The 24,472-nt window shown below is 38.3% G+C and overlaps 1 protein-coding gene across 3 annotated transcripts in view; it reads left to right on the forward strand.

Moving 5' to 3' along the window:
* The window catches only part of CEP112 (centrosomal protein 112), a 173,142-nt gene that overhangs the window by 132,758 nt on the left and 15,912 nt on the right, over positions 1–24,472 (forward strand). For all 3 annotated transcript variants that reach the window (XM_085304719.1, XM_085304720.1, XM_085304721.1), the window contains one exon: positions 21,310–21,399. In XM_085304719.1, coding sequence (XP_085160845.1) covers positions 21,310–21,399 — 90 coding nt within the window. The remainder of the gene's footprint in view (positions 1–21,309; positions 21,400–24,472) is intronic.

Below are 24,472 nucleotides of genomic sequence, written 5' to 3' on the forward strand. Positions count from 1 at the left end.
CAATCTTGACGGAGCCCGTAGCTCCRGGACTGCTTGCATCGTCTTCCCAAGGATTGCATGCTTGGCTGCGTGCCCTTCTTTTTTATTTGCATAATCCCCCTTCCCTTCCCTTCTCTTGTATGGTTCCTGCTAAAAGTAAAACAAATTATTTAAAACCTTGAGATATTTAAAGCATTCAGAATATTTCTTTAAGGGCACCTGATAGCTTTGCAGAAAGTAGTTGTCAAAATATACTGATGGTATTTACAAACCTCTCTAARATGCAGTGTATCAGAAAAACTGTGTTTTCAAAATTTTGTGAACAAGCCAATTTTGATTTCAGTTATTATCAGCCATGTTTATTAGCAAATTCCACTTGTAATTACAAAAAATATTTTGTATTGAAAGAARAAGCATGGCAGAGATGTGGAAGCGTTAACTGAGTTACTGTTGTCTTGCAGAACTATTTAGTTTATTGTCCTTAAAATACCTTTTGGACTGCCACCACTGTACTCTGCAGTAGCTGATGTCATTTTTATTAGTAGACAAATGATGAAAATTTGCTGGCTTAAAGTCCCAACCCAAGCTAGCTCTCAGTGTGTTAGCTGTCTTATTAATGATTATGAAGGGAAGTGTGCTGCTTCAGAGAGCATACAGCCTAAACTGCCCTGATGAAGAGCAGTTTTGGTCCCTTCTTACGTGACAGGATAGCGGAGCACAGAGCCTTGACTTTGCCCAAGGTCTGTGGCAAAGCTGAAGATCTGAGTACTCCTGAGCTCCAGCTCAATGTGTCTGCTGTCAGTGTGTCGGTCTTTCCTGGGAGAACAGCTTCAGGATCCAAACAGTGCTGAAACATGCTGTATTGTTGGAGTGATTTTGGATAGGAGATGGCCCACTGTTAGAGCTGCACCTACCGAGGAGACTTGCAGTCTTGCCAGACCCTTTAGAGAAAGGTGGTTCTTCATCCATTTCAGTTCTTCACCTTTTGTTAAGCTGGCTGACAGGGTTCCAAGCTATGGCGGGTAAGGTGGGAAAAATTTACCTTTTCAGCGTCTTTTGAAGTAGTACGTATTTAAAGCAGCAAGACTATAATTACTAGCTGTTCAGAAGACTGAGACCATGCATCACCAACAGCACTGAGAGTGTTAATTAAGAAAAAAACCCTGAAAGCTTAGCATAAACCAAAAGCTAAAACCTAAAAGTTAGTGCAACTAAAGTGTAATGGAGGCATGAGGTTTGTTTTTTTGGTCAGATTAATTTTGAGTTGCTCTGTTCTGCAACATACACTGATGCAGTAGGGTTAATCTAGATTAACTAGACTGCTGTTGGATATCTGCATGATGAATCTTGTGAATTTGGGCCAATAAAACCCTTATTATTTATAGGCATTTTTATTTGTAAGTTTTATTTTATTTTAGCTGAACTCTTTTTTTTTTTTTTTAACATTACCCTTTAAAAAGAAGGTCAACATTTCACTGTTGAAGTTGACACTGACTCATGTCTTATGACACCTGATGGGAACATGTTTACTGTTTGGAATGGGTCTTCGGCTGYGGACATGCTGAGTTTGGTCAGTCCCTGAAGATCTTCTGAGATGTCTGTGTCACCGAAGTCTCTAGAAGCACCTCAAATCCATCTGATTGCTTTTGTGGCTAAACATTACCACGGTAAACCATTTGGGATGGTGAAATACAGAATTATAGGGAACTACCTTGATGATAAATACATGTAGTCATTTTTCAAGGAACTCTTTCCTTGTTTCTGACTTAGTCTGTAGTAATACTAATAACTGTAATGTCTCCTTTTAGTGGGAAATTACAAGGCACCAACATAAAAAATTTTGTAGGTTAGCATTGTAAAATAGTCATAAAAATTTACCAGGCAAATTATGTTATCTTACTCATTACTTTCTGTAATCTGTCTGATCAGCAAAGAAAGTTGTGTGTTTCCAAAGGGTTAGGTGAATGACATTTGCAAGGCTTTTATGGTTTTACTTTCTCTTTTATCTGCAGACCAAATTCTGAGGTACCTGTTTTTCACARTCTTTGTTTATATGAATACTAATTTCATCCAAATTCCACTTATAAGAGAAACTGAGGATTTAGCTCCAAGCTTATTAACTGCTGCACATAGTGTGTCCTCTTGATTCCGTGACCTGGGTATCTTTACATGGCTGTACTCGTACAGTCATTATGGATGATGATAAAAATAAACTTGCTTTTATGTTAATATTAATTTGTTAAAACACAATTATTAATAGCAACCAAAATTGATTTTAAAAAGTTCTCTCTCTTTTTCCTGATCRTATCTCTTTTTCTGTTGCTACAGAAATTATTTCATTGTATGAAGCATAGTACCTTCACTTCAAAATTACAGGGTTTCAGATGTTTAGCTAATCAGGCAGGCTGAGTGGCTGAGCATCTGTAAGTACTTTATAATATCTTTGACATGCTTTGTGAGACAAAGAATTGAGTCATCTTTTTTTCCTGCAGCAAGCTTTGCACTCTGGCATTTTTCTTGACTTTTCATGTCTCAACACATTGAAGAACTTACCATGGCCACYAGCAAAATCATACTTACAAGTTCTATAAAAGACTAGAACTGGTGCTCACATAGTCTCTGAACTGCAGACCAGCTTTATCTGGCAGATTTAAAAGTCTGTATTTTTACATTTTCCTACATAATCATTGTTGCTTGTTGTTGGAATTAAAGATTCCATGAATGCAAAACAAAATACAAAATCTTACAGAGTTAATCCAGCAGTTTCTCTTAATGGGTTGTATTACAGTAATTTTGCACTGGAAAAATGGCAAAAGAGAATTAAAAACAAGCCCTAAACTTCACTGCTTTTAACTGACAAAACTAAAATAATAATAGTGAATGGGATCCTAAGCTATTAGAAGTATATAGAAAAGACTGCCTGCTAATGACTGTTAAATAATACTGTCGTAAGCCTACCCAGCTAATAAAGGCAGACAATGTTTGTAACTGTGTTTTAAGAAAATGGAAATGAGCTTTTTAAAGGCTGCTGTGATGGTGACAGTTTACCATACTGCTGCATATCAAAGACGCGTTACTCTCCGGAAGAGCACAAGGACTTTTATGAGGAGGAGAAAGTTGTGTTTGGAAAGACAGAATTGGGCAGATACCCCGAAGTTACGAGACAGACTGCCTGGGAGGAAGAGCCTGTGCTCAGAAGTCTGGGACTTTAATGGGGGGGGGGGAGATAAAGATAAAAACAAGTGTCTAATGTCCTCCAAACACAGGGCATCTGTAAAACAGTCCGTGCATGGGACTCTGTAGGCTTTCCAAGGGTTGTGCTTTGTTCCGGCTCCAATAACTTCCTGGAACCCAGCCTTCCTCCTGCTCGCGCTGGAACAGCCTTGACTTCAGGGCTTCACCAGCGGTGTAGGTGGAAACACAGTATGTGTGAACTATACGTTCAACCAACGAAAGATTCCCAGAGCAAATGACATTTTCAAAGCAAACCTTCCGTAGTCCGCAGACATTTATTACTCTATAGTAAAGATTTTAAAGCCTGGCASAGTAACACAAGTTACAGGGTTTGGCAGATAAAGATTGGGGATGTGAACTTGCTCTATTTATCAACATATATTTCCCTCAAACATCTTTCTTATGGTGSGGCTGGTCCCAGGGGTGAGAAGAAATAGCAGCAGATTACATAGGCTTATTCCAGCTTGCCAGCACAATTTTCAGTATTTGTGTAAACATTTTTTTGCAAAACTGTGTTTTCTAATACAAGTTGTTGTCCTTTCTGTACTAGTCATGGTGTTGGCTGCTCCAAGGATACCAGCAGGGGAGTCACCTACAATTTCAGCTTTATATGTTAAAGTGCTCCTGCCAAAATTAGTATTGACTTTAGAAACCCTGAAAATCCAATAGATCTAGCATGAAGAGCAGGAAATGTAAARCTAATATCAGAGCAGGCATTTTTGTGTGTGTGAAGGTCTCATGAATTTTGTCAGAATATTTTAAAAAAATGACTAGCAAACACTTTTGAATGGCAGATTACAGTGATATAGAAATAGCTTTGTTAGTATTTTTTTTTCATAACACTAGGCTCTTTTTTTAAGAGTAGTAGTAAAAAAAATGGTGGGTCTGATACCTCTGCAGAGTAGCAAGTTACTAATATTTAAAGACAGGGTAGCAGTAGAATCAGGTGGTCTGTAGCATTCTTTATGCCTTTATTTTTTGTAAATATAGTGCTATTTTCTATACAAAATGAAAATACCTATTGCTTCCTTAGTATTAAAGGATGAGTTACAAAGAAATACTGAAGGAAAGTAGCCAAAGCTGCCATATTTCTGCCACTTTCTTGCATCAGTGGAGTTGAGAATAAAGGAACTTTCCAAGCTACAGTTCTGTACTTGAAAAGCAAAAAAGTATGCGGGGACTTTTATCTGTGTATTCAGTAGATCAGATGGCAAACTCCCTCAGACAGCCTAGCAGGGGAGCCAGCTTCTGCTTTTCTGAGTAAGCCCTGGGCGGCGTGCAACAGCACCAAGTACAACATCAAAAGGTGCGAGTATGTTTTGAATGTGAAGTTTGGGGTTTTAAGAACRTCTTCCTAATTAGTGCAAATGAAATGTTTGCAAGTTCTGGCGCTGACTTTGGCGCAGTTTTGTGCTCTGTGGAAGCGATGTTTTCACCTCTCTGTGTAAGAGGTGAGAGGGACAAACACTGCCAGCAGAATGTGACGACTCTTTGCTTGAGATAAATGTATCCCGTTTCCGCCTGTCGTCAATCACTCTGCTCTGCCCAGTTAGAAAATGCGAGAGGTAGCGTTTAGCCAATTTTTTCTGGAAGAACCAGATGATTTTAATTGAGCGTTGTTATCAGCCAGTTTTTGTGGTTTGGGATGGTTTCAGAATGAAGCAGTTCGCCTACTTAAAGAATGTATAAGCACTAGTATAATAATCCTAGTAAATTTTAGAATACCTCCATCCTAACGGAAAATGATTTGACTTGCCTTTCAATGGAGATTTCTTTTATAAGCAGCTAAATTAGCACTAAAGTCCAGAAATGGGAAAAATTCTGTTCCTGTATGTTATATTTTGCCTGTTTTCCGTGAAAACTTGTATTATAAACACTTTCATTTAGGCCTGGTATCCCTTTATGCCTTGCAATTTGACAAAACTTTTTCTATGTGTTCATATRGTAGAAGGATATAAAAGAAGATCAAAAACTAAATTAGTTCTATAAATAGAATTATTCTTCAAGCCTTTTGCATATGGATTTTGCAGTTAATGTTCGTATTCCATCTTGCATTGGAGTTTGGGATGCTTTCACTGGAAATGGCTTATCATTACTGATTCGTGCACCATCGAGGCTGTGATGATTCTCTTRCATGGTAAACAGGATTAAATTTATTTTTCAGAGGAGGCCTTGTTTTCAAGTATTCAGTTTTTTGATCCTTTAAAACATGTGTAGAGAAGGCTGRGGACTCAAAGCTGAAGCTTTTTCTTAAACTCTTTCTTCTGTGYGGGCATCAATAGATTTCTATTTTGACCTCTTCAAAAAGCCTGAGGTCCTCCATTGGGAGAGTGTTTCATGGAGTGAAAAGTGCTCATGTGTTTTCTTCTTCAGGGGTCTATCACTGCTAGAKGTATTCTTAGGACACTAAAATAAGTGTTGTATGCAGGACAAAATTTAGGACTCTAAATGAGTTTCTTTACAGCAGTCTCCTTCACAGCTGCCATATGAGAAGAGCAGTGAAGCAGAGGTCGGTCAAACCACAAAAGGTTTATCCTCTGATACAAACTTTTTTTTTAATTCTTCTGTTACTAAAGCTGTCTCTGCTTATTTTTAATGCAGGCTTTCACAGCACTGAAATCAGGAACTTCAGCTAAGTCAGTATGTTACTGAATGTGAAGCCAGATCTTTCTGCACTGATGCATGTTCATATGTGCATCTATTCCAGTAATACAATAAAAACAGTTATCTGCAGAAGTAGTGGTGAATGTACCTGTCAGAACAACTTTCACCAGCTTGGCCAACCAATCATGAGACTCAAAATTTGTACTTCTAATGTTGAGTATGTCTCCTACATTTGGCACCTCAAAAGAAATTTATCTTCAGTGAAAAGCCCAGGTTGCCAGTTACAAAGAATTCATTAAGATCTGCTGAAGTTCAAAGCAAAGAGACCAGTTCCTCACAGGTCAGGGCAACTCTTTGTACGGTTCCTCCTTTGCCTCCAGCAGAAGCTCATCTCCAGAACCTGTTTATTTTTCTGCCAGGATTGTTGGCAGGTGAAGAGAGTCRCATCAGATCACCTCATGAGTATTTTTATGCTGGAAATCCATGCCCTGAACATGCTGTTTTCCTGGCCCAGCATATCATAAGATCATGAGTTTCAAACCTGTCCATGTGGGCCTTAGAACATAAAACATTCAATGCACCTTTCATTTCCTTTCTTGAGACCTGTCATAAGGTCACCAGCTCAGTTTTGCACTGGTTTTGCTCTCCTGTGCTTTAGAACCTCTCAAATGATTAATGCCTGTTGCCAGAGTGGAAGAGGAGCATCATGTCCTGATCACATTCTGGAAAAACTGTGATTGTCAGATCATTTGTGAATCAAAACCAAATAACTTGAAGTCCTTCTAGAACCAGTTTAGGATAAAACAAAACAATSTCATTTCCTGGGAAAGAAAAAATTAGAACACATCAGTACCTAAGCTTTCATGCAACTACACGGTGGTTTCAGGAAGCATAAAGTGGATGTCTCATCAAATGGGCAGCAGTTCTAGTCCAGATTCATCCAGTCTCCTGAGATTCACTGTCTCAGGAGTGCAGCATTGTAGTTTTCATTAAAAAGATATATTATCTGTATCGGAATCATGGAAAAGGTGTTAAAACCTGAAGCACGATAATGTTTCTCTGTGCATTTTCTACGTGACTGACGAGGGACTTGTATATGGGTCTACCATGCTCCAACTTGGCCCCTTTTCTTCCTGTGGCCAATCTGACTCCCTTTGTTATGCAGCATCCACTCTTCTACCAACAGAATCCCTAAACTTGAAGAGATGTGCTTATTTAGAGAGGGATGATGCCCGTAGGTGACTGTCCTATCCGCTGCACACATGCCAAAAGCCTCCAGGCGCTCTGTGCTGGTGCCATGTTCCAAGTTCATTATGTAAGAGAGGGTGAAAGTACAAGCAAGAGAAAAATAAACATGAAAAGTGAGTTTGTTTGCTTTCTGATAGGCTTGGGAGTGGCAGAGTGAAACTATATAAATAAAAATCCAGGCTAACAAATGTTAGAAACCTGCGGGAACACCTGCATAGTTTGGACCAAGCCAGATTCTGCAGTTGACTTGAAGGAGAAATCTAGGTTTTACCTGGCTGCAAAAAAAGTGCTATCTTTTTTTTTGTAGATGTGTTTAAATTATATTGTTGTTTCTAATGTTAATATAATTCATATCCCTTACAGTTTTGTACTTGTAGTTCAGCAAGGTAAAACTGAAGACTATGTAAAAATTTGAATCCTRTCAGTGGGCTGTGATGTCTGCGTAGCTGGAAACACCTTTGACCGCAGCTGTATTCTAAGCAGCAGTGGGCACCTCATGTATGCTATGATTCCTTACTCCTGCCAGAATAACACTTACCTTTGTGTAAATGTTGAAAACAAGAGGAGTATGGAAAAACACGAAGTGATTGATGGGCAAAGAATACAGTGAGGTGTGAGTTGTTGCTGTTAATGTTTACACTTCCCTTAAGTGTTGTCTTCAATCTGCTTTATGTGCTGTTTTTTCCTTTCCACTGTCCTCTACTAGGTCTCTTCTTCTTCCTAAATTACACAAAACGTGCATTTAAAGGTTGAGTTTGGCACTGTTGTGAACTCATTTGCCAGCACGCATCTCTAATGATCCAACATTTCATGGCTTCTGTGCCTTCTCCTTCTTTAACTTGCTGCTTGTGAAGCCTGCCTCTGCAGAGGACAAGCTCATTTGTGCTTCCKTATCAGATCCTAAAACTAGATCAAGATTTATGCTGCTTTAACAATACTGGAGTTCTTAGGTCTTTTGCACTGCACTGTACATTGTTTTTTGTGCAGTTTATGCCTCATTTATGATGAGGGGARTTTTTCTGGTGTGCAGGAAGTAGTGGGAAAGCCCTGCTCTTTGTGCTGTGGGGGTCTAATGAGAGAAGGTTAGTGTGGAGCTGCACAAATGAGAAACTGGTGGGGCCTTGGAACTTGATCTGTTTTCTGTTACTTTTAATGGTTTTGCATTTAAAAAATGTCATCTATATAAAAATATTTGGAACTACTTATTAAAAAAAGAGAGAGAGAAAGAGAGAAAACGAAAAGAGCCTGCTTTCCTTTTAGATGTGCCAAACAGGTTTGGCAGTCATTCACTTAACATTGATCAAGTGTTGCTTAGATATCCTAACTCTTGTAGCATTTTTTTTACCTGCATAGAAATGATCTAGTCAAGCATTTCTGAAACCAGAAAACATTGATCTGAGACGTTTTTCTTGTTCAGAGCATTTTGAGTGATGATTTCAGTATGTTGGAAGTATTGGAATTTGACACTAATCCTTCAGAGGCTTGGAAATCCTGTAGGAGATAAACTGCAAAGATTGTCTTAGGACTTCAGGTAAACAGAATTGGCTGTGCTGGCTCAAACCAAAGGTCCATCTGGCTCAGTTTTCGGGAACATGGTATCTGATAACAGATCCTCAGGAARAAGTGTAAGAACAGCCTGAAGATTTAATGACATTACCTCAGTACACTGCCCCATCCTCCAGCAAGTTACAGTTAGGGGAGTCCCTGAGCCAGAGGTGATATCTTTATTTAATAGTCTTTGATGGGCTTGGTCACTTTTTGAGTCCTTGCAGCCTTAGCAGCCACAGTGCTCTGAGGCCACAGCTGCTCTGTGTGTCGTCATACTCCTAGTTTCATGTCATATTCCTAGTTTTGAAAAAAAGCAGCCATTCCTTGTTCATTTTCTGTGAAATGCTTACACTTGTATAATCTCCTTCCTCAGGACTCTTCAGCCTAGATAAGAGGTTTCTTCTGTGTTCAGTCTTTGATGTGGAAGTTGTTCCCTGTTGCTCTTGCTGTACTGATTCTGGGTCTGCTGTATCTTTTTCAGATGATGGAAGCTGGAAATACGTACAGTGCTCAGGGTGAAAGCACTACGGTGGTTTAACGTTTTCCTTTAGTCCGATATAGTTACTGTTGAGAATATTTTAATATTATACTGATACGTTTTTCAAATTCAGCTCCCTTTTACGTTGTCTAGATCTATCTTCTCTGAAAGACTAGTGTCCAGAAGTAGTTTTCATACATTTGTAGTCTTCTCTTCTTTTCAATATTTCTATTGTTTTTATTTTGTAATATCAGACAGTCTCCTTCTGCATACCTAGGAGCAGTTAAATTATACTTGACAATACGTAGAGATATTGTGGCAGAGTTTAGAAGATCAGGTAGATGGAGGCATTGTATATCGCAACCAGACTGGATCTTTGTTTTATATGTTATCTATACATTTATAATTACTGATTAGTTCATTTTTATAGGGGAAAAATAGCTCTACTAATATTTAAAAGAAATGGAACTTGGTCTTAAAAATATGGAAGATATGTAGAATTAAAAATGGCTAGAGTAAATCCAGATCTGCTTCTTGCTACTTGAAGAATAAAGGCTAGTAGGGGCTCCAGAAATGCCTGTAGAGAGCAAGGGAGTGATGTGGAAAGGTACCACTTCTGACATACCTTTGGGCTTTCTTCATCCTTTCATCTTTTATCCTTTCATCTTTGTTTTCTCTGTAAATTGCATTTCAGCCAGGCACTAGGGCGACAGTTAGACCATACAGTCTTTAGCCCAATGCAACATAATGCAAGCCACATTCCTACCAGTAAGTGGCATTGATGCTAAAGCTACTTGCGCTGTTACTGGGAGGGAACAAAATGGACCTTTGGGAGTATTTTAACTGCCTTGTCATGAGGCTTGGGGAATTCCTTGAAAGGAAAAACAGAGGAATATATTGTGGATGCTCGTGAGGTTCACAAGTAGGTCAACAAAACCTGCTTAGTGGCRCTAAAGTCTCCCCTCATGTCTGCATATTTTCACACAGGAGTTTTCTGCAACTACAGAAGGATCAGCTAACTGAACTAGCATAGTTTGTCAGCCATTGCTGAGCTCAAAAACAGCTCAAAGAATTACCAAAAAAAGCAAAACTCCACTGAAATCAGATCTGTTTTGTCACAACTGTGATAAGAGCTCTCAACATCCTCAGAAAGAAAGAATATGTTTGAGATACAGCAATACCTTTGGCAAGTGTTCTTTCCCCACTCTCATCTCTTCCTAGTTTTCCTGCATATAAATTACACCTAATTTGTTATCTATATTTATGAAATTATCAGTGTCAAAAGATCAAATGTAGAGTTTCTGTTTTAAGTACAGCCAAGCAATTGCTTATTGCAGTGATCCTTGCATCAGTGATCTCTACTAACTGAGCCTCTCAGCTTGATCTTACCCAAGCTAGTTTTAAGGGGGCACAGAGCTAGCTGAAAATTTGGAGGCCAAAATTCTTCCAAAACATGTTGGACCTCAGCGGCGTGAGCAGCCCGGTGTGGGTCTGACCAGTCTGGCTTCTGACATGTGCGAGGACATGCTCTACTTTGGGAAAATGCGGATCTGCTTCAGCTGCCTCTTTAAAAGCTTTACAGCTTCTGCACTGATAGTCCATTAAAGTGTTTAATAGATACAGCAGTTCAAGTTATGGAGAACTGGTATTGGACGAGCCATTAAAATACAAGATACAGATGACCTCCTTTTTATATGTATGGAATACAAACCAAATGTCTATTTTAGACAGCTGCTTTTAAGGGCAGCATGGCCAGTAAATTTAAGCCACACAAGTTCACAATATTTAATTAATGGTTCCAGTTCAGCAAAAAGRTAACTTTAGGCCTAAAGGAATGGAATGGCAGATATTCCCAGAAATGAGTTATGCAGGAATTAGCTTTTTATTCAAAATATAGCTATACTCTATCAGAGAGGTTTATAGAAGTTGTGGATCTTTACACTATTCTTTGCTGTGCATGTATCTATGTATCTATCTAAAATATTTTGCAGTAGTATTCTAGAGCACTAAAATGTGAGGAAAAATTTCTAAACAAGCTGAAATAGATCTTTCCCATGTCTGATCTTTAAAAATTTTGAATTTAACAAGATTTTAGAAACGTTGGCATTATGACAGCATGCATCTCTGCCATGACATCATATGATTAACTAGGGCAGAAAAATTCTGGGGTGAAGTTTTGATCAGTCATGTTAGTATAGCTTTAAAAAAGTGTTAAGTCTATACTCTGTAAAATAGAAACTTGAAAACAGTTTTGGTTTTCCTCAGGCTACTGAGATTAGAGTCTCGTAATCTGTTTGACCAGCTGCAGAGGGTGTTCTTTTTCTTTTTTTCTTTTTAAGTAAATGAGCTTCATCTCAACGTGATTTAAAAAGAATCAAACTTCAAAAATGCTCAGTTTTCACACATTTATTTAAATAGGAGCAATTGTATTATCATGTCTTGTTGCAAATGTAATTGGGTTGGAAGTCATTAAAGACTTTAAATGAAAGAATTTCTAAGTTTCCAAGTGTGCATCCTTCACTGTCAAGAATCATCCCATTTTTGGCTTACAGACATACCTTTAGAAGATACTACTTTGCTGCCTCTCACATCTTGCATGCACCAAATGTACAGGCGCTGTTGAGTCAAGCTAGCTCTTGTTCAGTTCAAAAAGTAGTGGTTTGCCTTGTGAGTTCAGATTGTTGATTAAGGTTACTTTGAAAAAGTGTAAAGACATTAGATTTCTTTCTTTGTGTGAGAAAATGTGTTATTTTATCCRATAAGGACTACTACTGCTGCAAGGGGGTGGATTCAAGCATTTCTTCAAGCAATACTTCAGAGTCTGCCAGTGCATTGCACAACATACATCGTTTTATTTTATTCATACTGGGAATCGGATTAACCTATCAAGTGGAAATATCTGAGTCTTTAGTATTTACTTTTAAAAGGGAGCATAGCAAAATAAGATATTTCGCAAAGCCTATTAGAAATGTTTATATTACCAGGTCTTCATGCGTCTGTGACAAGGAATGTGTTTTAAGAAGACATTCRTAGGGCAGCGCGGGTCCACTGAAGCTGCTGATTGCTGTCTCCAGGTGTAAAGTTTCAGCACACCCACTTAAAGTGGCAGTTTGGTGATAAACTTATTTTGGAATGAAGCCCCCGGCAGAGAAGACAGTCTTGCTCAGCAAGCGATTGATAAATATGCTTTATCGTGAGTCGGATGCTCTTGAAAGTGTTGCGGGAAATCCTGATGGAGCCCCTGRTGTTTGTTTTTGCAGAACTGTTAGCAAGTGTGCAGCAGGTAGCAAAACAGATGTTTTACTAGTTAATTTGTGTTCCCAATAGCAGTTTCTTACGAGCACAGCATATCCAGCATTGTAGATGTTCTTACAAGATAGCATCAAAAATTCAAGAAGTTGTCTGAATCCTGAAGCTGACTTCAGGTCTTCACAGAAACCTACTATGAGGATGGCAGACTCCTTGCGGTTTCCATTGCTTGTGAAGTGTTTAATAAAAAGCAAATTAGGCAATGAAAATTGTCTCGCAGATCCATCGGGTGTAACAGTTATGCCTGTTCAACATTATCATTCAGCATGTCAGACATTAACCTGATTGGGAATGTTTTATTTTGTATAATAGTCTTGAAATCAGACTGAAAGGTTGACTTAAAATACCTAACGTGTGTGTGCTTTGAGGCTGATAACAAACTCTGCAGTTCAAGTTTTAATAACTCAGGGGGAGCTAAGAAACTTCAAAAGGTTGTGTGATAAATGTTTTTGACAATGCGTCAGCTGAACGTTAGACAGAATCGTGGTAAATCCTCTCCTTCTAAGTGGTTTAAAATGGAAGTTTTGAACTTTTCCTTCATATGCCTATGCTTCTGATGTCATGGTATCTTTGGGTTTAAAAGATTCGTTTTATCTAGAATACGAGACATTGATGTTTCTGTCTACACCTTGGAGAGTGAAAGGAGGAGACAGTTCAGTAGTTCTCTCCTTTCAGGAACCTCTGCCCTCTGCTTTCCCACGGGCGTCCTTGACCATGAAACCCATGGAGGCTGGAAGAAAGGAAAAGCTAGTTTTAAAGCATATTACTGAAATATGCTAGGTAAATATTAGAGTAAATCTTCTAAGTTGACAAGCTTTCAGAATGGCTTCATCCTCATGACCCTAAAACTTTCTGGTATTAGTGAAAACAATGCTTCCACATGGCAACTGCTTGTTGCTTTTTGTAGTTCACTGAGAAAAATAGATGAAAGCAAGTTTATTACTACTCTTTGAACTTTGCCTCCCTCCCCCTCCCCTATCACCTGTGCCACTACAAAAACAAAGGGAAAACAGTTCCTTCCTTTTCTCCTTCTGAAAAAATGCTTAGCTTTACAATGTATATTGCTGTTTTGTTTGGATTTTTATCTTTTCAGGACTTATGCTACTTTACTGCACCCTTTGCATTTCAAATAGATTCAGTTTATAGTGCAGTGCTGTGAAGCTCCAGCTCAGCAAAATGCTTAGGCCCTTGGCTTCTTTCAAGTCCATGAATAACTCTGCTGGTACTGTCAGTGTGTTTTCCTGAATATATGGCTATGTACTTTGCAGAAAATGGGCCAAAAGCTTTGGTCAGCTAAACCAGAGACTTACAGAAAATGCCCAAAATGCTCCCATTCATATCTTAGAAGAGTATCAGGAAGAAAGGAGAAAAAAATATGCATATGGGCAGTCTTCACAGCCCTCAACAAATCTCTTGAAGACACTAATTCTTCACATTTCTAGGTGAAGTCTGATGAACTAGCAGTAATGGACTGTTCAGCAACTAATGCTGATCTACTCAGGAGCCAAAGTATCTAGTACACTGCTGATCAGTCTCTTGCATGTGGTTTGTGAAAATAGTGTAGCATTAGCTCCTACATCACTGAGAAAAGATGTTTGAATATATGTTTCTTTTCTGTCAAGTGACCTGCTTGCAAAATTTTTCACTGCTGCTAGAGAGACTTAGTATTGGTCTTTGACTCAAATTATCACYTTCCTTCCTGAGCCTTTCCTCTGTTCCCATGCTGCCTGGAGGACAGAAGTTCTTGTATTTCCCCATGGCATCTCCTGCTGGCATGCTTTAGAAGCAATATAGATCGTCTCCAGAAAGAGTCCTGCTTGAACTTACTTAGGTGTGCAAAATCCAGAGTTTGGGCTTGCTTTGCAAGATCTCCACTCCCATTTTGAAATAGCAGCAAAGCGGGCCAGATTTCCAAATTTAGTCAGTGTATGGGATTTCATATTCTAAGTGGGAGTTGAGGAATTTTTTGCTTTCTTGAAAGTTACTCCTTTTATCTGATTCCTGACCAAAGAATTTTTTTTTTTTTGGTAATGGTAACAGAAAATGGGGAGCTAACTCTTTTAGTGACATGTTTAAAGAGATATTAAAACTTGCATTTTCATGTTGTAATTAGTGTTCACCATTCGTGAAATAGTGCCTAGAGGTTATCATCATATATTAGGTTGGAAGATTCCTAGATTCTTTCTGCAGTTTTGTCATTGCCTAGTAGGACACTGGACAAATCAGACTTCCTCTCCCCACCCATATATAGTTGTTAGCAACTTCATGCAGGTAATGAGGTTTAAATGATGGTAAAAGGCTAGGAGGTCACTGGAAGGAAAGTGTTCAAGAAATGTAAAATATTGCTTAAGGCACTTTAATTTCTATTCCTCGGGAGCAATAAAACAGAGATTTTCTACAGAGTTGTAATAGTAATTGTAGTGTTACCTATAAGATGGAAAAATAATTTCAATTACTGAACATCATACCTATTTTTGGTAGAAAATAGTAGAGGTATTTTGTTTTTCTGTTGCAGTAATGTTGGCCCCTGCATATAGGTTATGGAAAACTTTGTTTGCAAAAAACAAAGCTATTGTTTTAACAAAAACCACAGAAATTTTGCCTTTCATATTGAATCAGTAGCATAACGAGTAGTGGAGCAATAGTTCAACTTCAAAGGAGACTTTTTGGATATATAGTGTGTTGCAACAACAGTCGAAAAGTTCCCACCAGAAAGGAATTTTGCCATATGTGAGCAGTAAACATATGTATTAGGTTAAAACCATAAGATTTCCTTTGCTTTACACCAAAAACAAGAGAGAAYTTAAGTACAGAGGTTCTCGGAGAGTCGTGCGTTGGAACGTAGAGCAGAGGACAACCAGTGTCCAAGGTATGGTGGTGGTGCCAGTGGGCAAGACCAGAAAGCGTGGATCATGCACCAGCAATTTGGCTCAAACATTAGCATGTTGCTTCCAAAAAAAATCCACTTTCATTTTGCTCTTTCTAGTGGAGTTACATCGGTGATCTTTGTAGATATATTTTCCCAATTTATTTTTAGTAATAAACCTAGAYGTATTTACTGATCCTCATAAAACATTTTAACAAAAATAACACTTCTAAAAAATGCGAGTAGAGAATAGTCAGAGAATAAAAACCTGTGATTAATTTTGATGGGATRCTTGGCCTGCTGTTTGTAAATAAGAGTTGCATTTGATTCTGTGAATTGTGAAACCATCTCCTGTAAAAGCTAAGTTTGTGTCGTGTCCTCAGACATCCTCTACTTACTGCTTCCTGGAGAGATAAAGGTACTTAAGATTGAATGTTTCTTTACATAATATTAAAGCATTCTCCAGTTATATTTGTGGAATAAAAGTTGTTTTAGTTTTTGTTAATGTTCACACAGATTTACTTCAAACTTCCAGAGCAAGGTTTTCTTCACATAATGGGGGAAGAGAAAACACATCAATGGATGTAATTTGAATTTAGGAGACTCTTGAAGAGGGGCCTGTATTCAGAATTATTGTTGGCACATGTTTTGAGGAGTGTAAAGTGTTTTTCTGTGGGCATTAGTAAGGAGATAATTAAAACTATAGTAGGTAATTATGGTAGCTTTTATTGCTGCATCTTTCATTAACTGATTATATTAATTTGGTAACGTTTGAAAAATTCTTTGAAGATGAAAAGTGCTAGCTGTTATAACCTTTTATTAGTAGTATTACTCTGCGCTGGTCGTAAATATTGAGAGCTCTTCTTAATACTGATGCACATCTGTATGCAAGGTCGGTCTTACAGGCAATAAGAATTACACATGTATATCAAAAAAACCCCACCATTACGTGGCATAGTCTAATCATTATAAGTAATGACTTTCCTGCTGCCACTTCTTGTTCCAAAGTGAAAAATACATAAGAATTTTAGCATTTTTAGAAGACTTKCCTTTCCCTGTGTGTGCTTTCGCAATTCTCAGTAGCCCGGAGATAAACACACGGGGTCCGCGGTGATCCCAGAGGTGCCCTTGCTTCGGATGGGGCAGGAAGCCAGCCCCGGCTGCGCTCGGGAGCTCACCGAGAGCAGGAAATTATTTGAGTTTGAAGAAGAAGAGATATCACAAGTTTGTAAATACAGTGTTTTCACATAGCGATCAGTATCAAGTATTTCAAAACAGTAATAATTCCTATTTATTTAGCTCTTCCAGAACTGAAATTTCTTTCAGGGAATCTGACACTTTTTAAAAAACATCCTGTGGTTAAAGGATAATCAAATCAGTTTTCATATATTAGAGACTAAATCCTTCATATATTCCCATTTCATACTTGTTCATGTGCTKCTTAAAATCCTTTTCTTACCAGCTTTTATTTGGTTTAAATTAAGCCATGTAACTAATGCAAAACATTTATTCCTGCCCTGAAATGGATTTTGTAATACTGGCATCGTACCTTTTCGTCTCGCTATGGCTCCTTGTCAAAACTATACTCTCGACAAGTTAAGGAAAAAAAATAAAAAATAAAAAACAGAAAGCCCCTTTGGAGCCTCAGGCCGGCCCCCAGAAGTCGAGCTGAACTGCTCTGGTTTCGTGCCTCATGCCAGCGCCTCCGAGCGCTCCGTAGGCCACATCCTGCACTGCTGCCCCACGTGCTGCTCTGCTGTCTCCAAGGTGCTCTTAGACACCACCAGCAGAGCTGGACTCGAAACACAACTTAAATAAACGCTTCACTGGTGGTAATTGAGCCACAATGGAATAATCCACCCCCCCCCCCCTCCCCCCCAAAAAAAAAAAAAAAAAAAAAAAAAAAAAAAGTGCCTACCTGGCGACGGAGTTGGGCTTTTCCTCTCTCCTTCCACGTCGCACCATGGTGGCCCCGCGGTCCACGAGTGCCCGGCCGCAGCCACGCRGGCTCCAAGCCGYTGCACTTCTCTTCCATCGGCTCCTGTCTCTCAGTGTCAGATACAACCAAAACATTTACAATATGATTTAATTTTAGGAGCTTTTCCATTTTTATAAATAAATCACATGAATGTTCTTTTTATACAGCTGTAATTCACCCACATTGTTGCAGTAGAGCTTATTATCTCATTTACATTTTTAAGTGCTTTTCAAAGTGTAGGATATCTGGGCTGGAAAGCAAAACATTTCATTTCTTTGTTCTCAGGCCAACACAAAGCACTTCCAAGGTCAGGTATGGTGTAGACTTTCAACAGCAAACATGTTTACATGGCATTTGAAAGCTGGTTTAACTGAAAAAAAAATACTGTCTTTATAACAGTGATGTAAGTCAGCTTAGCAAAGCTGAGAGAAGGGGATTAATTTTGTACTTTGAAAAWTTTAACTTAGTAAGTTTGACTTTGTTTTCCGTTTGGGGAAAAAAACAGCCTCTGACAGCCAAAAGTTGGCCTGCATTTTTTTAACTCTCCTTTTAGCTTTTTCTTTTTTTACTATCCTTTTTTTTTTCATCCCAGCAGTTATTAAACAGACGTGTTGTTRTTCTGTGCTGTGAGTAAAATCTGACACTTTGAAGCTGTAGAAGAACTTATAGAAGGGAAAAAAAAAAGGAAGAACTTGCTTAATTTTACAAAAGAGCTGTTCTGTGGTGTACCTAGTATAAGTTTTCTACTGACATTAAGAGTATTCTGTGTGACAAAAGCTTATCTGCCAGATACAGAAAAAGATACGATGGTTTTGGGTACCCAGAGAAACAGATGTCAGAGCATTCAGGCTTTGACTGCTGAATATGAAGTTTTTATGACAATAGCGAAGATTTTCAGTGTGACCTTCAGAAGGGTGCGTTGSTCATGACATCTTTCATGACTCCTCCTAGAACACTGAAATCATGGGCAACAAAATTGCGTACTTCTAATTGCTGCTGTCAGAATGCACAAATCTGCAACAACCATGAGATTTTTGTGTTACTTTTCTGGCATGGCATTGAACAAACACTGACCTTTTTATTTTTTGTCCACATGGCGATAGGAAAGCTGAAATACCCACAAGAATCTTTGAATCTCTGAGTTACTCATAGGATGTCCTTTACACCCAAACTTTTATTCTACAAAGTGATGAGAGTTGGTTTGCCCTCTACTCATCTAGGTTTGTCATCAATAGTCACAAAAAATTGTGAAGTCAAAGAAGTTACTGTTATTTCTGCCATCCTAATAGAAAATGTACCAACAACCAGTTATGGTGTGGTTGGAAAAGTCTGTAAACTCATACAGTATGTTCTATTTTGAATGATTGATGAATGGATAATTGTAAGATTTAGTGGTTTGTTACAGTTATACACTATCACAAAATAATTGTTTGTAAACTGTATTAGTTCAAGACATTGCATTTTAATAAAACAAAATATGTGTGCTGCACACTGGTGAACGCTGTCTGGAGTAGATGGACCTAGCAAAGACTGTGTGTCATCCGAGCTTCCCAAATTAAGTTACTTGAAGAAGCATCACAAATCCTCAGATTTAGGAGAACCTCTCGTTTTATGTTGTGCCAAATACACTTGCCTGTTGYAGAAGAGTCAAAATGGAGAAATTAGGGAAGGCAATATCAGCAGACCAGTTCTGTCTGTCACCAAGTGGTTGCTCATTTACCACGAGCTCTTGGAGATCCCATTTTGTGTTCAGTACTTGCGGAGTTTCATGATGGAATGTGATTTAAGTGTATTCTCTGAGTTAAAAGTATACATATGGACCCATAAATACATATGTATTTATTCTTACTCTTGATCATCTTCAGGATCATGTGAAGGAGTGAAACTTGCTCTTGAGAAAAAGTGTTAAGGCCCTGCAGGAAGGAATCCACTTTGGACGCGGGGATGTCGGTGTAGCGAGGGTTCCTCCCTCCTCATTTTTCACTGTGCCAAGCTATTTTGACTATATAAACTGATCACGTGGATATAGCTGGAGAAGACGGATCATGCTTTGTAGTTTATTTGAAGTGTGCTCCGTGGATGTTCCTGAGAGTTGTTCTGTAGCGGTCATGCCTGTACACTTTGAAGTTGGGGCAAGACTGTTTTCAAATTAATTGGGTCTTCCGTGACCTTTGTGATGTGTGGAAAAGCCCTGTTCACTCCGTATCACGTTTCTGCAATTGCATGACCTGATCATTTTAGGTTTTAAATCAAGATAGGCTTGTTTGTGTTTTAAGTTACCATATTAAATGTACAAAAAGGAAACAAAAAGCCTACAATTTACACGTTTCATTGTATTAATGCTAATCAAAGGTACTGCAAGACTTGTTGAGTGTATAAGACTGGATATATGTTCAAAGGCTGGATTTCAGCATTTCTCAGCAGCGGTGAGAGCATAAAAGTCCCTGGGCAGATCTGAAGTTCATGGTTGGGTCTGGTTAAATTTTTTGGCATCAGAACATGTAATGGTCTTATAGCTAAAAGACTTTAAAGTTAATGCCTGGCATCACTTCAAAACAATGTGCAAGATCTATCATAAGTAGTCCCCTTATCTTATCTCCATAGCAATTTTCCCCTGTAAATGATTTGAGAGTACAGTATTTCAGTGCTGTGGAAAAGAGCAACTTTTTTTTTCTGTTAAATCTTTGTACTGTGAGTACTTTTAATGATCCTGATTTATGTATGAGTATTCTACTTTGAGGAAGCAAATGATAACCGTATCACATGTTCTGAAAAATGCATTAAGAGAATATGGGCTTGCTGGTCTCTCCTTTGCAGCAAGCTCTGCACAAGTTCTCTGTGCAGCTCAATTTTTAAAAAAGCTGCACTGAGGCACCTTCTAGGTCATTCATAGCATATATCTAGTCTAAGTCTCTACTCTAGTGCTGACTCTGCTCCACACTTCTCAGCTGATGGGTAGCTATGCCTTAATTTCCTGGCATATGAAATATAACTGAAAATACTCCCTCCGTGCTGTCCCGGCTGCCTCCGTCTTGGTGTCAGTCCAACTTACTCATTGTGCACTTTGCTTCAAGTCTTTACTTGCAGTTAACAATGCCTTTATTCAAGCTGACAACATAACTAAGCTTTCAGTAAGTGTGTAAGTGAATGTCAAGCGTGTATTCAAACATTCAACAATGCCTAGGAAACTTAAAAAAAAAAATCTTTGAAACCTTGTATTGTTTGTTTGGTGTGTATCTGTTAGGAATAACATAGACTATCAGCTCCTTGGAGCATGACTGTTCTTTTGTTAAGCGTATAACAAAAAGATCAAGGCTCTGAGGGGCAGCCGTAATAAGAATAAATATACAAGAGGAACAATAACGACAAAATAAATTTGTCAGTGCGTTTTATGAGCTTGGTTTAAAAGTGATTATTGCTGAACTAAATAAAGAATGGATCGTTGCGGTAAGGTTACATGATCATAATATCCCTTTTATTTATTGCCATTTTCACTTCATTTATATGTCACATGCTAGATGTTACTACAGGGAAGGAAGGGAGCTCCTCATCTAGGAGAGCTTCCCGTTTAAATAACAGCGCCTATGTTGTCACTGCGAACTCCAGGCATGGTTTTCCAGAGGATCCTTCTGCTGCTTTAGAGGAAGAGCTATTGGTATACTGCAAAACTGCTCCTAAGAAGCACAGATTGTACAAATAAGCAGATAACAAAAATCCAAGACAGAACCTGCAAGGTTTCCATTTCACTTTCAGTCTTTGAGGGTATTTATTACACTTTTAGTATGAATACGTGTAAGCTAAGGTAGGATAAAACTCAACATTTAACTATACTATTTCAAGCAATTTAACTAGTTCTGTTTAATCAATGATCCCTCCTATGTAGAATCCTATGTTTATCAATGAGGGTGGCAAAATCGGGCCTGTTGCTAAAATCCGCTATAGCTAAAGAGCTGGGCTGATATTGCACGACTTTGTTACTCAGCCTATTGAGCCACATCAGCTGTGAGTTTTTCTGTCGTCCTGTGTTTCTCATTATGTGTTTTGCATCCATTGATATTGTTTCAGGCCTTACAAGATGAGATGGAAAGTTATCGCAGCCAGGTGCGGTCTGCAGAAAAGAAGCTGCAACACAGAGAGCTGGAGACCCAGGAGCAGGTACCTGGCACTGGCCCCCTACTTCTCTTCCCTTGGGCAAGGGGGAGGTCTATCTTTAAAAATAATATCTTGCTTCAAAGCAGAATCACATAGTTTCCTCCAAAATTTTCAGCTAGCTTTCTTTTCTGTTTTTCTTAATAAAAGAGAATTAAACTGTCTGAACCCTACGGGTAAATAGTTATCTCTTGCTCTGTATTTTGGTTGGTATTTCAACTATTCTAGCTGTTAAATGATGCATTTATTTTCAAGCAACTCTACTACTGTTTTAATAGAGGGTTTGGGTACTACTCCAACTTGTCCTTTAACGGCTTGTATTAAGAGAATTACAATTGGACAATAACTGAGCTAAACTTAATCTTTACTGCTGATCTTATGCATTCATTGTCCTAGCATATTTTCCATAAAGAGTTCCATATGATTAATATTGCTAAAATTATTCTGGACACTTTCAGTGAAATCAGAGATTCAGTTTGCTTCCAGCAAATTCATGCAGGTAATTTACAGACTGATGTTGAAATGAAAAGTGAACGATCTACACTTAAGCCAAATTTAAATTGAAACATTCAGGAAAATACAGAGGTTGTGAATGTCTGAATCACATGCAGATTTACAGATCCCCAGTATGAATGAGTTTGTGCACCACTTCAGAACTTCATTTGGTGTTGATTGACCAGTATCCACAACCGTTTTCTTAACCCAAACTTGAAGAAATAGTAATATGGGGTGGTTGTAGACAAGTAATAATCATGAATTTTAAATATGTTTTCCCAGGTGTTGCTATCCTGCTTGCAAATGGGAAATCTCATTGACTTTCAGTGTTTACTTTCGTATATTTSCTCCCTGTAAAGTCAATAATTTGCTATTCTTCTCTTTTTTCCCCCTCTGTTTCTCAAATCTAGAGGTTGAGTTGGGCTCTTCCAGGGCTGCAATGCTCTGTCATTTGAGAAGTTTGCTGTAATCACTGCCTGGCCTACAAGCATTGCATTGCAGCTTCAATCTCCCAGAAAAGTGCAGGAAGGTTAGATACCTAGTGGCATGCTTGTCCCACGCAGGGAACAGCACTGGGCTGCACACTAGGACAGTCYTTTTCTAAATCTCTTATTTCTGTTATTTTTTTTCTTTACTCTTTGCCATTGYTATTCTGCTGTTATTTTCTGATCCTTTTTGAAAGGGGATCCTGAAGGAARAACAAAAAATAGCTGACTGAAATACAAAAGAGAAGGGCAAGAGCTCTAGGGAGGACAGGATGATCCCCCTTTTCTGCCTCAAAGCTCTCGCCTTTATGTTAATACCCTGTCCATGTTGAATTACTGAAGGTCTAGCTCAGCTGAGGYTCTCCAGTATATGTGGATCCAAAATATTATTTAAATCATGCTACACYGGCCAGCTTAGAGCTTTTCTGGCAAGGTAGAAATACGTTAGCAGATCTATGGTAATGCTGATATCATTAAACAACTGTCTTGTGTCTTCCATTCATATAYTGAGAATTTCTGAATAGGCTGAATCCATTGAGGATGTTTGTGCTTTGGTGGTTTTGTTTTTTTGCACAGAAAAACATTTTTGAAAGTTGTTAGCGAGTCTTCTCTGTGACTGGTTAATCCATTAGCTATGCTTATCTCTCCAGAATAAAAATACAAAAATGGCTACTTTGACATACTTCCAGATATTACATCTTGGCCAGACTACCTGCAAATATGTTCATCAAGCATTAAGAGTAGCTAGTGTCTAATCAGCTGATTAGGGAGCTGGAATATTTAAGGCATCTACTTAGAACTTACTTTCTGCTTTTACCAAATATTGTCTGATAGAGAATTGCATAAAACATCAAAATTTGTGTTGGCACAATTACAAAGGCCACTTTTCTGAGCTTTTACATGTCTATAAATAAGGAGGAGAGAGGGTTAAACAGCTTCTGTTTTTCATTAAAAGGAAAAATCTTGTGTTTTGATTCTATAACAACAACAAACAAATGAATGAGACATGAAAAAACATTTTGTTGTGCTTTTAATTAAAAATAAAAAAGCTGTTTCTCGTTACGGCTTGTTGGGTGGTATCGTAGTGCTCCATGTTTGTCTCTTTTCAGTGCAATGTCTTTATAACTCTTCAGTCTCCGAGAGTGACTGACAGATTCGTGAAGCTTAACTCTTTGTTAGTAATAAGCCTCTGGTGATTGTGTAGAATTAACCTCTCTCTATTATAATTATCCAGACAGACAGAGTCTACTTACTGACACAAACCGTCCCATAAGTAAAAGGGAGGGGGAAAAGTATGTTAGGAGGACTGTGAAGCCAAAGCAGTGAGATGTCTAGAGCTGAGTGTGGCCTTCCAGTTCAACTGGTGCTTCTGTGAAGCTTTTTTGTTCCAATTTTTCATGCTGTTGTATGGGCTTGTTTTTACTTCTGTTAACCTTTTTGGTCTTCTTTACAGTGTGAGCAGATAGAATGACCTTATATCCTTGTTGTATTTTCCATGATAGAGGTCGTTGATACTGCGGTACGGCAAAGTTACCCGAATGACATGTTCCAGTCTAGATTAACATACATTTGTCAAAAGCAATTTTYTTTCGTTATGTTTCCAATACCTTTATCTTAAAATCCCCAGGAACTTCTTCCTCTTTAACTAACCTAACTAATTTTATTTTTTCCATAAATGTTATCCTGTTTCTGCTCAGCTRGTTTTCTAGGGCATTGCAGTATGTGCTCAGTAATACTACTCCCAGACTGGAATTTCAGAAATGTGTGTATAAATACTGAATGTTTCTTTCAAAAATGAGGCGTCTGACTTCTTCAGAGGTGTAATTGTATTCATGGAAAATGGCAAATTAGAAATAGATAGAGCATAACTCACACTAGGTTGTCTGATAGATAGTCCAAGACAGTTAAAGCACACTCTGGAGGTTCCTAGGAAGTCTAGGCACATCCAAACTATTTCCTTGCAAATCAATGCTAAAGTTTCTTGTATCTCGGTAGTATGTAAATCTGGGAACTGGCTTCCAATGAACTAACCCAGTTTTGATTATGTTCTTGTATTTTATACTCTTACATTGTAGCATTTGGTTGCCTCCAGTAAATGT

The sequence above is a fragment of the Rhea americana genome, unplaced genomic scaffold (genome assembly GCF_003343005.1).
Source record: "Rhea americana isolate MKP2758 unplaced genomic scaffold, rheAme1 scaffold_21, whole genome shotgun sequence".
NCBI lineage: Eukaryota > Metazoa > Chordata > Aves > Rheiformes > Rheidae > Rhea > Rhea americana.